This window comes from Balaenoptera borealis, assembly GCF_965194805.1.
Source record: "Balaenoptera borealis genome assembly, chromosome: X".
NCBI lineage: Eukaryota > Metazoa > Chordata > Mammalia > Artiodactyla > Balaenopteridae > Balaenoptera > Balaenoptera borealis.
Genome location: NC_138881.1, coordinates 1,385,148 through 1,400,424, shown reverse-complemented (window position 1 = coordinate 1,400,424; position 15,277 = coordinate 1,385,148). Strand labels below are relative to the sequence as shown.

Sequence of the window (15,277 nt, the reverse complement as noted above, 5' to 3'; positions counted from 1 at the left end):
ACAGGATACTGTCCCCCTCACACACAGAGGCTGTGCCCACGTCCTCATGGACCCTCAGGATGGTGACCTCACAGGATACTGTCCCCCTCGCACACAGAGGCTGTGCCCACGTCCTCATGGACCCTCAGGATGGTGACCTCACAGGATACTGTCCCCCTCGCACACAGAGGCTGTGCCCACGTCCTCATGGACCCTCAGGATGGTGACCTCACAGGATACTGTCCCCCTCGCACACAGAGGCTGTGCCCACGTCCTCATGGACCCTCAGGATGGTGACCTCACAGGATACTGTCCCCCTCACACACAGCGGCTACCTCCATCTTTCATTGCGATACGCTGCAGAATGGTTATCAATGCCATTTTTTGTCGGTTTTAATTACTGATGCGGAAAGAGATCCATTGGGTTGGATGACGCCCCTTACCCGTGACATGAACTCAGTCCCCGGCATCCCAAGGAGAGCCTGCCAACCCCGCCCCGAGTTGCCAGCACAGCGACACGCAGCCCTACCTTTTACCTGCCTTGCAGGCTTGGTAGATTCTCCCCAGCAGGTGTGAACACTTCTCACCCGTCCAGTCATGCAGGGCCCTGGCCAGGATGCACAGATCCGGCTCTGGAAGGCGGTCTTTAAAGAAATCTCCTGTAACCCAGGGCGAGTGCCCTGGGGTCAGCCTGCATCTCAATCCCATTGTACCACACCAACACCCAGCGGGGAAAGGCCACCTGTATGGACCGAGCTTTCCCCAGATCTTCCCAGCTGGTGACCTTTCAACCAGACCCTGAACAAAAAGAAATCTCAGTGAAGACAGGACCATTCTGAACGATGTTTGGGGGCCCCTTTCCCTCCATCAGATCTGGACAATGGTTTTATTTTTATTTTTTTTCCGAAGGTCCCGTGTAAACAGACAGCATCCTTTAAGCCATGGATTTCAGGAGGTCCCAGGCAATGCATCAGAAGCTCCATTCCGATGAGTCAAACTGGGCCAGCAAGGTCCATATGTGTTTCCCTGACTGAATAAAAATGCCGAAGAGAGACTCTTACCTGTAGGTGGTGGCCAGCACTCAACTCTCCTACCATTTTTCCTGCAAGAAGTATCATTGTGGGAAGAGAGCTTGGATAGTCCTGAGCCGTACAGGGTTACCTCAGCTGACCTGTGTGGTCCAGACTCTGCAAATTCACGGGAATTGGGGAGGATGTCTTGGATGACACAGAGGCTATCCCCTGGCTCTCTTCCTTGTGCTGAGTATCCCAGGAAATATGGACCCCAGAATACTCTCCCATGAGATAGGGCACGGAGAAGGAGGTTCCTCCAAATGGATTTTCTTCCACTCAATGAAGAAAGACAGGGGTTTTTCTTAGAAAACTACGGCCCAAGGGCCAAATTCGGTCAGGCGTCCATTTGCCTACAGCCTGGAGAGAATGCAGACCCAGGAATGAAGGTCGACATGCCTGCACCTTCTACCAGCTGCCCTTGGGGACCAATCGCAGACACCCAACCTCAACGGGGTAACAGCACATAATAAAGTAGTATTTCACTTAATTCCCCCAACCTCCAAAGTTTGCTTCTTCACCCATTTTCCAAATGAGGCACCAAAGTAACACTGATCGTGTATCTCCAAGAAGTAAGAGGAAGACTCCCCAGGGGTGGGATTAGGGTTAAGATCAGGATGAGGCACTGCCTGTGCACACAAAATTTAAGGGGCCCCAAAACTGGGTCATTGAGATTCGATATATTTTAATACAATGGTTTTAGAAATCAACATTAAGGACTTCCCTGGTGGCGCAGTGGTTAAGAATCCGCCTGCCGAAAAGTTTTATGGACCTCTGACCACCACAGCAACAGTCAGCTCTACCCACCACCAGAGCCTCCCATCAAGCCTCTTAGACAGCCTCAACCACCAGAGGGCAGACAGCAGAAGCAAGAAAAACTACAATCCTGCAGCCTGTGGAACAAAAACCACATTCACAGAAAGACAGACAAGATGAAAAGGCAGAGGGCTATATACCAGATGAAGGAACAAGAGAAAACCCCAGAAAAACAACTAAATGAAGTGGACATAGGCAACCTTCCAGAAAAAGAATTCAGAATAATGATAGTGAAGATGATCCAGGACCTCGGAATAAGAATGGAGGCAAACATTGAGAAGATGCAAGAAATGATTAACAAAGACCTAGAAGAATTAAAGAACAAACAAACAGAGATGACCAATACAATAACTGAAATGAAAACTCCACTAGAAGGAATCAAGAGCAGAATAACTGAGGCAGAAGAACGGATAAGTGACCTGGAAGACAGAATGGTGGAATTCACTGCTGCGGAACAGACTAAAGATAAAAGAATGAAGAGAAATGAAGACAACCTAAGAGACCTCTGGGACAACATTAAACGCAACAACATTCACATTATAGGGGTCCCAGAAGGAGAAGAGAGAGAGAAAGGACCAGAGAAAATATTTGAAGAGATTATAGTCGAAAACTTCCCTAACATGGGAAAGGAAATAGCCACCCAAGTCCAGGCAGTGCAGAGAGTCCCATACAGGATAAACCCAAGGAGAAACACGCCGAGACACATAGTAATCAAAGTGGCAAAAATTAAAGACAAAGAAAAATTATTGAAAGCAGCAAGGGAAAAACGACAAATAACATACAAGGGAACTCCCATAAGGTCAACAGCTGATTTCCCAGCAGAAACTCTACAAGCCAGAAGGGAGTGGCATGATATACTTAAAGTGATGAAAGGGAAGAACCTACAACCAAGATTACTCTACCCGGCAAGGATCTCATTTAGATTTGATGGAGAAATCAAAAGCTTTACAGACAAGCAAAAGCTAAGAGAATTCAGCACCACCAAATCAGCTCTACAACAAATGCTAAAGGAACTTCTCTAAGTGGGAAGCACAAGAGAAGAAAAGGACCTACAAAAACAAACCCAAAACAATTAAGAAAATGGTCATAGGAACATACATATCGATAATTACCTTAAACGTGAATGGATTAAATGCTCCAACCAAAAGACACAGGCTTGCTGAATGGATACAAAAACAAGACCCATTTATATGCTGTCTACAAGAGACCCACTTTAGACCTAGGGACACATACAGACTGAAAGTGAGGGGATGGAAAAAGATACTCCATGCAAATGGAAATCAAAAGAAAGCTGGAGTAGCTATACTCATATCAGATAAAATAGACTTTAAAATAAAGAACGTTACAAGAGACAAGGAAGGACACTACATAATGATCAAGGGATCAATCCAAGAAGAAGATATAACAATTATGAATATATATGCACCCAACATAGGAGCACCTCAATACATAAGGCAACTGCTAACAGCTATAAAAGAGGAAATTGACAGTAACACAATCATAGTGGGAGACTTTAACACCTCACTTACACCAATGGACAGATCATCCAAACTGAAAATAAATAAGGAAACAGAAGCTTTGAATGACACAATAGACCAGATAGATTTAATTGATATTTATAGGACATTCCATCCAAAAACAGCAGATTACACGTTCTTCTCAAGTGCGCACAGAACATTCTCCAGGATAGATCACATCTTGGGTCACAAATCAAGCCTCAGTAAATTTAAGAAAATTGAAATCATATCAAGCATCTTTTCTGACCACAACACTATGAGATTAGAAATGAATTACAGGGAAAAAAACGTAAAAAACACAAACACATGGAGGCTAAACAATATATTACTAAATAACCAAGAGATCACTGAAGAAATCAAAGAGGAAATCAAAAAATACCTAGAGACAAATGACAATGAAAACACGACGACCCAAAACCTACGGGATGCAGCAAAAGCAGTTCTAAGAGGGAAGTTTATAGCTATACAAGCCTACCTCAAGAAACAAGAAAAATCTCAAGTAAACAATCTAACCTTACACTGAAAGAAACTAGAGAAAGAAGAACAAACAAAACCAAAAGTTAGCAGAAGGAAAGAAATCATAAAGATCAGAGCAGAAATAAATGAAATAGAAACAAAGAAAACAATAGCAAAGATCAATAAAACTAAAAGCTGGTTCTTTGAGAAGATAAACAAAATTGATAACCCATTAGCCAGACTCAACAAGAAAAAGAGGGAGAGGACTAAAATCAATAAAATCAGAAATGAAAAAGGAGAAGTTACAACAGACAGTGCAGAAATACAAAGCAACATAAGAGACTACTACAAGCAACTCTATGCCAATAAAATGGACAACCTGGAAGAAATGGACAAATTCTTAGAAAGGTATAACCTTCCAAGACTGAACCAGGAAGAAATAGAAAATATGAACAGACCAATCACGAGTAATGAAATTGAAACTGTGATTAAAAATCTCCCAACGAACAGAAGTCCAGGACCAGATGGCTTCACAGGTGAATTCTATCAAACATTTAGAGAAGAGCTAACACCTACCCTTCTCAAACTCTTCCAAAAAATTGCAGAGGAAGGAACACTCCCAAACTCATTCTATGAGGCCACCATCACCCTGATACCAAAACCAGACAAAGACACTACAGAAAAAGAAAATTACAGACCAATATCACTGATGAATATAGATGCAAAAATCCTCAACAAAATACTAGCAAACAGAATCCAACAACACATTAGACGGATCATACACCACGATCAAGTGGGATTTATCCCAGGGATTCAAGGATTCTTCAATAGATGCAAATCAATCAATGTGATACACCATATTAACTAATTGAAGAATAAAAACCATATGATCATCTCAATAGATGCAGAAAAAGCTTTTGACAAAATTCAACACCCATTTATGATAAAAACTCTCCAGAAAGTGGGCATAGAGGGTACCTACCTCAACATAATAAAGGCCGTATATGACAAACCCACAGCAAACATCATTCTCAATGGTGAAAAACTGAAAGCATTTCCTCTAAGATCAGGAACAAGACAAGGATGTCCACTCTCACCACTATTATTCAACATAGTTCTGGAAGTCCTAGCCACGGCAATCAGAGAAGAAAAAGAAATAAAAGGAATACAAATTGGAAAAGAAGAAGTAAAACTGTCACTGTTTGCAGATGACATGATACTATACATAGAGAATCCTAAAACTGCCACCAGAAAACTGCTAGAGCTAATTAATGAATTTGGTAAAGTTGCAGGATACAAAGTTAATGCACAGAAATCTCTTGCATTCCTATACACTAATGATGAAAAATCTGAAAGAGAAATTAAGGAAACACTCCCATTTACCACTGCAACAAAAAGAATAAAATACCTAGGAGTAAACCTACCTAGGGAGACAAAAGACCTGTATGCAGAAAACTATAAGACACAGATGAAAGAAATTAAAGATGATACCAACAGATGGAGAGATATACCATGTTATTGGAATGGAAAGCTCAATACTGTGAAAATGACTATACTACCCAAAGCAATCTATAGATTCAATGCAATCCCTATCAAATTACCAATGGCATTTTTTACGGAACTAGAACAAATCATCTTAAAATTTGTATGGAGACACAAAAGACCCCAAATAGCCAAAGCAATCTTGAGGGAAAAAAACGGAGCTGGAGGAATCAGACTCCCTGACTTCAGACTATACTACAAAGCTACAGTAAACAAGACAATATGGTACTGGCACAAAAACAGAAACATAGATCAATGGAACAAGATAGAAAGCCCAGAGATAAACCCACACGCATATGGTCAACTAATCTATGACATAGGAGGCAAGAATATACAATGGAGAAAAGACAGTCTCTTCAATAAGTGGTGCTAGGAAAACTGGACAGCTACATGTAAAAGAATGAAATTAAAACACTCGCTAACACCATACACAAAAATAAACTCAAAATGGATTCGAGACCTAAATGTAAGACTGGACACTATAAAACGCTTAGAGGAAAACATAGGAAGACCACTCTTTGACATAAATCACAGCAAGATCTTTTTTGATCCACCTCCTAGAGTAATGGAAATAAAAACAAAAATAAACAAATGGGACCTAATGAAACTTTGAAGCTTTTGCACAGCAAAGGAAACCATAAACAAGACGAAAAGACAACCCTCAGAATGGGAGAAAATATTTGCAAACGAATCAACGGACAAAGGATTAATCTCCAAAATATATAAACAGCTCATTCAGCTCAATATTAAAGAAACAAACACCCCAATCCAAAAATGGGCAGAAGGCCTAAATAGACATTTCTCCAAAGAAGACATACAGACGGCCACGAAGCACATGAAAAGATGCTCAACATCACTAATTATTAGAGAAATGCAAATCAAAACTACAATGAGGTATCACCTCACACCAGTTAGAATGGGCATCATCAGAAAATATACAAAAAACAAATGCTGGAGAGGGTGTGGAGAAAAGGGAACCCTCCTGCACTGTTGGTGGGAATGTAAATTGATACAGCCACTATGGAGAACAATATGGAGGTTCCTTAAAAAACTAAAAATAGAATTACCATATGACCCAGCAATCCCACTACTGGGCATATACCCAGAGAAAACCGTAATTCAAAAAGACACATGCACCCGAATGTTCATTGCAGCACTATTTACAATAGCCAGGTCATGGAAGCAACCTAAATGCCCATCGACAGACGAATGGATAAAGAAGTTGTGGTACATATATACAATGGAATATTACTCAGCCATAAAAAGGAACGAAATTGAGTCATTTGTTGAGACGTGGATGGATCTAGAGACTGTCATACAGAGTGAAGTAAGTCAGAAAGAGAAAAACAAATATCGTATATTAACACATGTATGTGGAACCTAGAAAAATGGTACAGATGAACCTGTTTGCAGGGCAGAAGTTGAGACACAGATGTAGAGAACAAACGTATGGACACCAAGGGGGGAAAACTGCAGTGGGGTGGGGATGGTGGTGTGCTGAATTGGGCGATTGGGATTGACATGTATACAGTGATGTTTATAAAATTGATGGCTGATTAAAAAAAAAAAAAAACTGGAAAAAAAAACAAAACGAATCCGCCTGCCAATGCAGGGGACACGGGTTCGAGCCCTGAGCCGGAAAGATCCCACATGCCACGGAGCAACTAAGCCCATGCGCCACAACTACTGAGCCTGCGCTCTAGGGCCTGCGAGCCACAACTACTGAGCCCATGCACCACAACTACTGAAGCCCGCGCGCCTAGAGCCCGTGCTCCACAACAAGAGAAGCCACTGCAGTGAGAAGCCTGCAGACCACGACGAAGAGTAGCCCCCGCTCGCCGCAACTAAAGAAAGCCCGCTCGCCACAACTAAAGAAAGCCCGCGCGCAGCAACGAAGACCCAACGCAGCCAAAAATAAATAAAAATTAAAAAGAATTTTTTAAAAATCAGCGTTAAGCCCCCCACACCCCCCAACAAATTCCTGATGGTCAAAATTTCAGAATTTTAAATATTTATTTTTATTTATTTATTCATTTAGGCTGCACCAGGTCTTAGTTGCAGCACGCAGGATCTTTAGTTGCGGCATGCGGACTTCTTAGTTGCAGTGTGCATGCGGGGTCTAGTTCCCCGACCAGGGATCGAACCTGGGCCCCCTGCATTGGGACTGTGGAGCCTTACCCACTGGACCACCAGGGACGTCCCCAAATTTCAGAATTTTAAATAAAGATGGTATCCAGCCCTTCAAGGACACGATTCAGCACGTTCTTGTCACCTTGAAATCAGCCTATGAGATCCAGAGTTGTTCAAAAGGAGATGATCCTTCGTCTGGATCAGTCAACATTTCGGGAGTGTCTACCCCACATCTGGCCCCAGATGCAATGCTGATGGCCTGTCCCATGAGATGCCATGAACTTGGCGGTGATTTGTTGTTTTTAAAGATCTTTTGATGTAGACCATTATTAAACTGTTTATTGAATTTGTTACAATATTGCTTCTGTTTTATGTTTTGGTTTTTTGGCCGTGAGGCATATGGGATCTTAGCTCCTTGACCAGGGATCGAACCTGCACCCTCTGCATTGGAAGATGAAGTCTTAACCACTGGACCGCCAGGGAAGTCCCGTGGAGGTGATTTAAAAAATAATAATAATAGCGAGGGACTTCCCTGGTGGTCCAGTGGTTAAGACTGCACACTTCCACTGCAGTGGGCACAGGTTCAATCCCTGGTCAGGGAGCTAAGATCCCACAAGCCGTATGGTGTAGCCAAAAACAATAATAATAATCATAGTGAATTTACAGCAGATCTAAGAGTGGACGGAAATAATATCCCCAGCTGGTGTTTTTCTTCTGAGCGAGCAGAAAAAAAGAACCACGAAAGGCCAGTTTCCTCCATAAATGGAGGTACAGGGCGTCTGCTGGTTAGACCGTAGTTCCTGGGACAGCCCATCTCTGGGAGCCGCACCCTACGTTTCCAAAGCAAGAGGACGTCCCTTCCAGCTCTTGGCAAAGCTGCTGTAGTCTCTGAGCCTTGGAAAGCCTGAGAAGCTTCTCAAGCTTCTGAGTCAGGAACTGACCCCTGATCCTAACTTCAACCCATGTCATTTACTGTCATTCATAAATGACCTGGATTTAGATGCCTGTGTGGGTGCCCTGAAATGGCCGTAAGAAATGGCCACAGACCAGGAAATCCATCCTCTCCCATCCTGGAGACCAGACGTCAGAGGTCAAGGTGTCCCAGGGCCGCGCTCCCTCCAGAGGCTCCAGGGGAGGGTCCTTCCCGCCTCTTCCAGCTTCTGGGGGCTCCAGGCGTCCCTGGGCTTGTGGCCGCCTCCCTCCCGTCTCTGCCTTCGTCTTCACGGGGCTTCTCCTCTGTGTCTGGGTCTCTCCTCTTCTGTGTCTTAGAAGGACCCTGTCATTGGTTGTAGGGCCACCCTCCTCCAGGAGGACCTCGTCTCATATCCTTCACTTCGTCACATCTGCAAGGACCCTATTTCCTAATAAGGTCCCATTCACAAATTCTAGGTGGACATGAATTTGGACGGGACACTGTTGAACCCAGTACAATACTCAAGAAAGAATTAATTGCAAGAAAACAACATACCCTCCCAGAGTTTTCCATGTGTCATGACTCACAGTTCTAGGCTGAGGGGGAGTATATTTGGAGTGTGGAGGAACCCACTCTGACCATCCAACGCCGCCTTATCCCACGCCCCCCCATGACACATCCATTTCCCCGTGGACACAGACAGCACTTGGAAACCCACCTTCACAGAAGCCGATCCGTTCATCCTCCGGGAATGAGAAGTGCCTCTTTGTCATCTGGACCACGTCTAGTGACCTGAGACCCCGGGTACAGAGACATGCACGCCTTGGCCAGAGCCCCGGAACCACCTGCAAGCGGACACAGGACGTGACAGCGTGGGGACCTGGGTGGTACCCACACTCTGGTCTCCATAGTTACAGGCTCACCTACAAGCCCTGGAATCTAGGGGGTCTTCCTGGTTGGGCCGACCCGCACGCCAGCCTTCCACACAGACTCTGACCTGACTGTGTCCTCTCGTGCCGGGGCATCTGTCCACCCGAAGACAGACAACAGCCAAGCAGAGGAAGCCCTGGGCAAATGCTGGAGTGAGATATGCCCATGGGTCCCTGTGGGGGACATTTCCAGGGGACGCCCCAGTGAGAAACAAGGGGGACCCTCCCAGACGCCAGCGGCTTGCACGTCCCAGGTCCTGGAGACCCTCCTGTCTTGTGTTTTCATGCCCAGCTACCCCCAAGGCAGAGCAATTGCAAGTCTGCTCTTGCTTAGAGGAACGTGCTACCAGCCAACATGGCAAAGACACCCCTTGTGCACCAGAGATGATTTTCTGAAGCCTCACATCCCTATCCGAAGGGGGACCCGTGCTTTCCGTCCTCCTCTATGGGAAGGCAGCGCTGGGTCGGGGAGGGAGCCGCAGGGTTTCCCGAAACCAGACCAAGGGGCGGCGCTCACTGCTGCTGTTTCGACCTCAACGGAGCCCCACCTCCTTATCCCGTAAGACAGGGAGGAGGACCACCCACCCAGTCCTGCGTCTGTTCTACGAGCCGCCAGCGTCCAATGTCCAGACACGGCCGGCCATCCTTCTCATCTCCATCAGCATCACAGCATAAGGTCCCCAAGGGAGGAGTGACATCTGTCCCCCAGTAAACTCTCCTGACCCTTGCAGGCTCACACGGTATTTTCCTCCACCAGGAAGGCAGCATGAGAAGACTCTGCTCTCGGAGATTCAGCAGACCACCCTCCAACCCCGCCCAGAGGGTTCTGACTGTGGCCCACACGGAGACCCACGTCTGTGTCCCACGCCCTCGTCCTTGGAGCCGTTGCTAGTTGGCTACAGTAAGGAGCTGCGGCCACGACAGACTCCGGGAAGTGAAAGGAAGCTGTTCCCCGCTGTCCTAACTGGGATTTCCATCTTCCTCCTTCACGGGGTCACTGGGAACTGTTCAAACCAGGGGTGTCCTTGTGCACTGTGGGTGGAGATGTAAACTGCTGCAGCCACTACTGAGAACAGTATGGAGGTTCCTCAGAAAACTACACAACAGAGCTGCCGTATGAACTGGCAATTCCACTCTTGGGCATATATCAGGAGAAGACCATAATCTGAAAAGATCCCAAGATGCACCCCCAATGTTCACTGCAGCACTGTTTCCCTGCAGGACATGGAAGCAACCTAAATGTCCACTGACAGAGGAATGGATAAAGAAGATGTGGTGCATATATACAATGGAATATTACTCAGCCATAAAAAAGAATGAAATAACGCCATTTGCAGCAACATGGATGGGCCTAGAGATGATCATACTAAGTGAAGTAAGTCAGAGACAAATATCATATGATATCACTTCTAAGTGGAATCTAAAATCTGACACAAATGAACTTATGTATGAAACAGAAAGAGACCCACAGACATAGAGAACAGACTTGTGGTTGCTAAGGGGGGGGGGTGGCAAGGGATAAATGAGGAGTTTGGGATTCACAGATACACACAGTACTCTATACAAAACAGACAAACAACGAGGACCTACTGTAGAGCACAGGGACCTATATTCAGTATCCTGTAACAACCTATAAGGGAAAAGAATCTGAAAAAGAATATATATAAATATGTATGCATAAAACGGAATCGCTCTGCTGTACACCTGGAACTAACACAACAGTGTAAATCAACTAGACTTCAATTTTATAAAACCGAGGATTCATACGCTCCCCACACCGAGTTCCAAACCCAGCTCCAGGTACGGGGCAGACACTCACCTCCGAGGTCACAGACGCGCGGGAAGGGTGACAGCCACTACCCTCGGCCCTCCGAGCCTCCACTCGTCCTGCAGGCCCCGCACGGCTTGCGGCCTCTCGCCCTGGGACCTGGCGTGGGAAGGCGCGCCGGTGAGAACCGTGCAGAATTCGGGGCGGGCATCGTGAGCGCCGACACGGGGACCCCTGTGCCGAGTCCCGCGGGTACAATGGCAGGCTCTGCGTCTGTGGATCGGAACCCGAGCTGCTGGAGGTGGGTGAGACCCGGGGTGTCGGGGGCCCCGGGTCAACGCCCCACACACAGACAAACACCTGGCTCCGGGGCCCGGGAGTACGGCCGGAAGGAGGGGATCCTCCGCTAGGGGCCCCGGCGGGAGGCCGCCTCTGTTGCAGCCAAAAAAGAGAAATGAGACTCTCCTTTTCTGGTAAACAAGGAAAATCAGGAAACAATGAACAGTCTAGGAAACCAGCCTCATCAGGCCTGAAAGAATTAAGCAGTCTTGGTTATTCTTCAGCTGTTGCTACTAGCAGACACTTGCAGCTAGATGTGTCCCGCACAAAGTTAATTACACTCTGACTCCGTATGAACTACACTCGCACCTGGCGTTCCTCTCCCCCTACCCTCCCTCGCAACATTCTTCAGTTCAGAAAGGAGGTCACGGGCGGATAACCTCAGGAACACCAGGCCTGGCCGCTGAGCCACCTGACGCCAGCTTTGGCAGTGAATTTGCAGAAGAAAAGAAAGGCAAGACCGGCCTTATCGCCTACCCCAGACCACGAGCCCCAGCGGTAAAACCCTCTCCCCATTGCCCAGGTGGGGGGCACAGTCCTTGAGGCACTAGCCTCTGCCACGAGCCCCAGCTGTAAACCCTCTCCCTGTTTCCCAGGAGGGGGGCACAGTCCTTGAGACACTAGCCTGCTGCCACGAACCCCAGCGGTAAAACCCTCTCCCCGTTGCCCAGGTGGGGGGCACAAGTCCTTGAGGCACTAGCCTGCCGTGTTCCCTCTCTGCCTGGCAAAGCGTACAGCGATTCTCTCTTTTCCTCCAAAACTCTGTCTCCCTATTTCCATCTGGCATCGGTGCCCAGAGAGCCAAGATTTCTGGCATCATTTCCATCGTAAGAGCAGGTCAGAGTCAGGGAAATCCAGGGCGTGTCCCCCGCCCCACAGGGCGGAGGGCAAGGCGACCTGGGCCCCTTTGCAAGTCCAGGAGGGAGTCCACACACGCGGGGGCCAGGCCTCCAAAGGGGGGGGATTCGCGGAGGTGGGGAAGAGACTGTGGGGCGGGGCGGGGGGTCTTGGGAGGGGGCGGAGAAGGATTCAAGGATGTTGGGTAGGTGAGGAGGGCCTGGGGGTCCCTCTCTCCTCTGGCCCCTCTGCGGAGTCTGCTGTGTGGGTTTGGTCTCCGTGTAGGAAGTGCGGGGAAGGGAGTGAAGGGGGGAGAAAGGTAGGAGGGGAGGGGGGGAGGGGAGGACAGGCGCCAGCTTGTAGAGGACCCTCAGCTACACCCCCATCCTTTGTGCTTTTCCTGCTGCACCTGTGAGCAGCGCCAAGCACTGCAAATAGTCACGAAGTCATCACCATCTCACAACGTTTACACCAGCGCTTCATGCAAAACCCCAGGCCTGCGTCTTTCTACAGAAAGCCACAAAAAAAAAAAAAGAAAGAAAAAAGTATTCCCTGCATCACTCCAGCCAAATCAAAACAAGGCCTTGTTTTTCTGCTTTAAAATGAAGATTAAAATATTGGCATCGACACAGGGAATTGATCCACACAAACATCAGAACTGCCAAATCTGGGGTTTTTTTTAAATTTTAAATTAAATATCAACTTCCTTCTGTTTTGCTCTATTTGGACACACTTCCTCAGCCCTGTATTTCTTTTAAAAATAAGCGTGACTCTGCCGTGAGGTATCACCTCACACCGGTCAGAATGGCCATCATTAAAAAGTCTGCAGACAGTAAGTGCCGGAGAGGGTGTGGAGAGAAGGGAGCCCTCCTGCACTGTTGGTGGGAATGTAAGTTGGTGCAGCCACTATGGAGAACAGTATGGAGGTTCCTCAAAAAACTAAAAATAGAGCTACCATATGACCCAGCAATCCCACTCCTGGGCATATATCCAGATAAAACTCTCATTCAAAAAGATACATGCATTCCGGTGTTCATAGCAGCACTATTCACAATAGCCAAGACATGGAAACAACCTAAATATCCATCGACAGATGAACAGATAAAGAAGATGTGGCACATATATACAATGGAATATTACTCAGCCATAAAAAAGAATGAAATAATGCCATTTGCAGAAACATGGATGGACCTAGAGATGATCAGGTAAGTGAAGTAAGTCAGAGAAAGACAAATACCATATGATATCACTCATATGTGGAATCTAAAATCTGACACAAATGAACTTATCTATGAAACAGAAACAGACTCACAGACACAGAGAACAGACTAGTGGTTGCCAGGGGGAGGGGGTAGGGGAGGGAAGGGTTGGAAGGTCAGGATTAGCAGATGCAGCCTCGTATATACAGGATGGATACACAACAAGGTCCTACTGTAGAGCACAGGGAACTATACACAATATCCTGGGATAAACCATCATGGAAAAGAATATTAGGGGCTTCCCTGGTGGCGCAGTGGTTGAGAGTCTGCCTGCCAATGCAGGGGACGCGGGTTCGAGCCCTGGTCTGGGAGGATCCCACGTGCCGCGGAGCAACTGGGCCCGTGAGCCACAACTGCTGAGCCTGCGCGTCTGGAGCCTGTGCTCCGCAACAAGAGAGGCCGCGATGGTGAGAGGCCCGCGCACCGCGATGAAGAGTGGCCCCCGCTTGCCGCAACTGGAGAAAGCCCTCGCACAGAAACGAAGACCCAACGCAGCCAAAAATAAATAAATAAATAAATTAATTAATTAAAAAAAAAAAAAGACTATGTCTCCGTGGGCATAATTAAAGCTTTATCAAAAATAAATTAATTTTAAAAAAAGAATATTAAAGATTGTATATATGTGTATAACTGAGTCGCTTGCTGTACAGCAGACAGTAACACAACACTGTCAATCAACTACACTTCAATAAAATTTTAAAATATAATAAGCATAACCCTATCAGAGCAGGTGCTTGGGACTTCCCTGGCGGTCCAGTGGTTAAGACTCCTGCACTTCTACTGCAGGGGGCTCGGGTTCAACCCCCGGTTGGGGAGCTAAGATCCCACATGCCGTGCAGCGAGGCCAAAAAAAAAAAAAAAAAAAAGGTGCTTGGCGTGACCTGTAGATGGCAGTGAAGAGCTCCTCGGAGGGAACCCCAAAGGCCTTCAGATACTGGTTCTTCTGGTCTCTGAAAACGGGGCGGGCATCACTCGGGTTCTGAGACTTTACTGCTCATTAGTTACCGCACACTGGCGCTCACAGACCCCATCCTTACATCGCAGACAGAACAAACAGGAAACAAGTAACCCAAGACACTCACGAATTCCTTTCTAGTTTGCAAAAAGTAACTGCACATTCAGAGCTGCAGGTTACCCGTGTAGCAGGCCTCTCTGATGTGAGGAAAGAAGAAACGAACGACAGTCTAAAGAGAGTGTAAAGATGACGTGAAATGGGGCGACGCCTCGGTCCAGGAGGACGCAGCCCCTGGCACCTGGGGATGGGACCCTCCTTGCAGATGGAGGGCCAGTGGGTCTACCTACAGCTTTCTCCTGCTCCCCTGAGGCGGGGGGGCCGGATTTCTGGGTCCTCCTGGGCCCCGCTGCCCAGCTCCCTGATGTACAGGTGTGCTGTCCCCCTTCCATCCTGGATCTAGTCTGGCCGCAATCAGCCCCCTGCACCTTCCACGGATATGAGGTGACCCAGCCTTCGGTCAGGTGAGGCATCTCCTTCCCACCTGACCTTCGGGAGACGCTGATGAAAAATACACAGCAGCAGAAATCCGTGCCTACGCGTGGGACCCAGACACACCAGCACGAGGCAGAAGGAAGAAGACTGTTCCTCTCCACTGCTCCAAAACCAGGCTCCTTTTGCACATGGGACAAAGCACTGAAGTCCCTCGGACCGACTCCAGAGGGTCCAGCCAGAGCTGCGGAGACGTGGAGGCGCTGCTGGTTACCTGC

The 15,277-nt window shown here is 47.2% G+C and overlaps 1 protein-coding gene across 1 annotated transcript in view; it reads right to left on the bottom strand.

The window, feature by feature from the left end:
* ASMT (acetylserotonin O-methyltransferase) overlaps nucleotides 1–15,277 on the bottom strand; it is a 45,515-nt gene that overhangs the window by 15,556 nt on the left and 14,682 nt on the right. The window contains exons 4-8 of the mRNA XM_082377804.1: nucleotides 15,107–15,243; nucleotides 14,334–14,545; nucleotides 11,172–11,552; nucleotides 9,142–9,268; nucleotides 509–638 (exon numbers count right to left, since the gene is read on the bottom strand). Coding sequence (XP_082233930.1) covers nucleotides 509–638; nucleotides 9,142–9,268; nucleotides 11,172–11,552; nucleotides 14,334–14,545; nucleotides 15,107–15,243 — 987 coding nt within the window. The remainder of the gene's footprint in view (nucleotides 1–508; nucleotides 639–9,141; nucleotides 9,269–11,171; nucleotides 11,553–14,333; nucleotides 14,546–15,106; nucleotides 15,244–15,277) is intronic.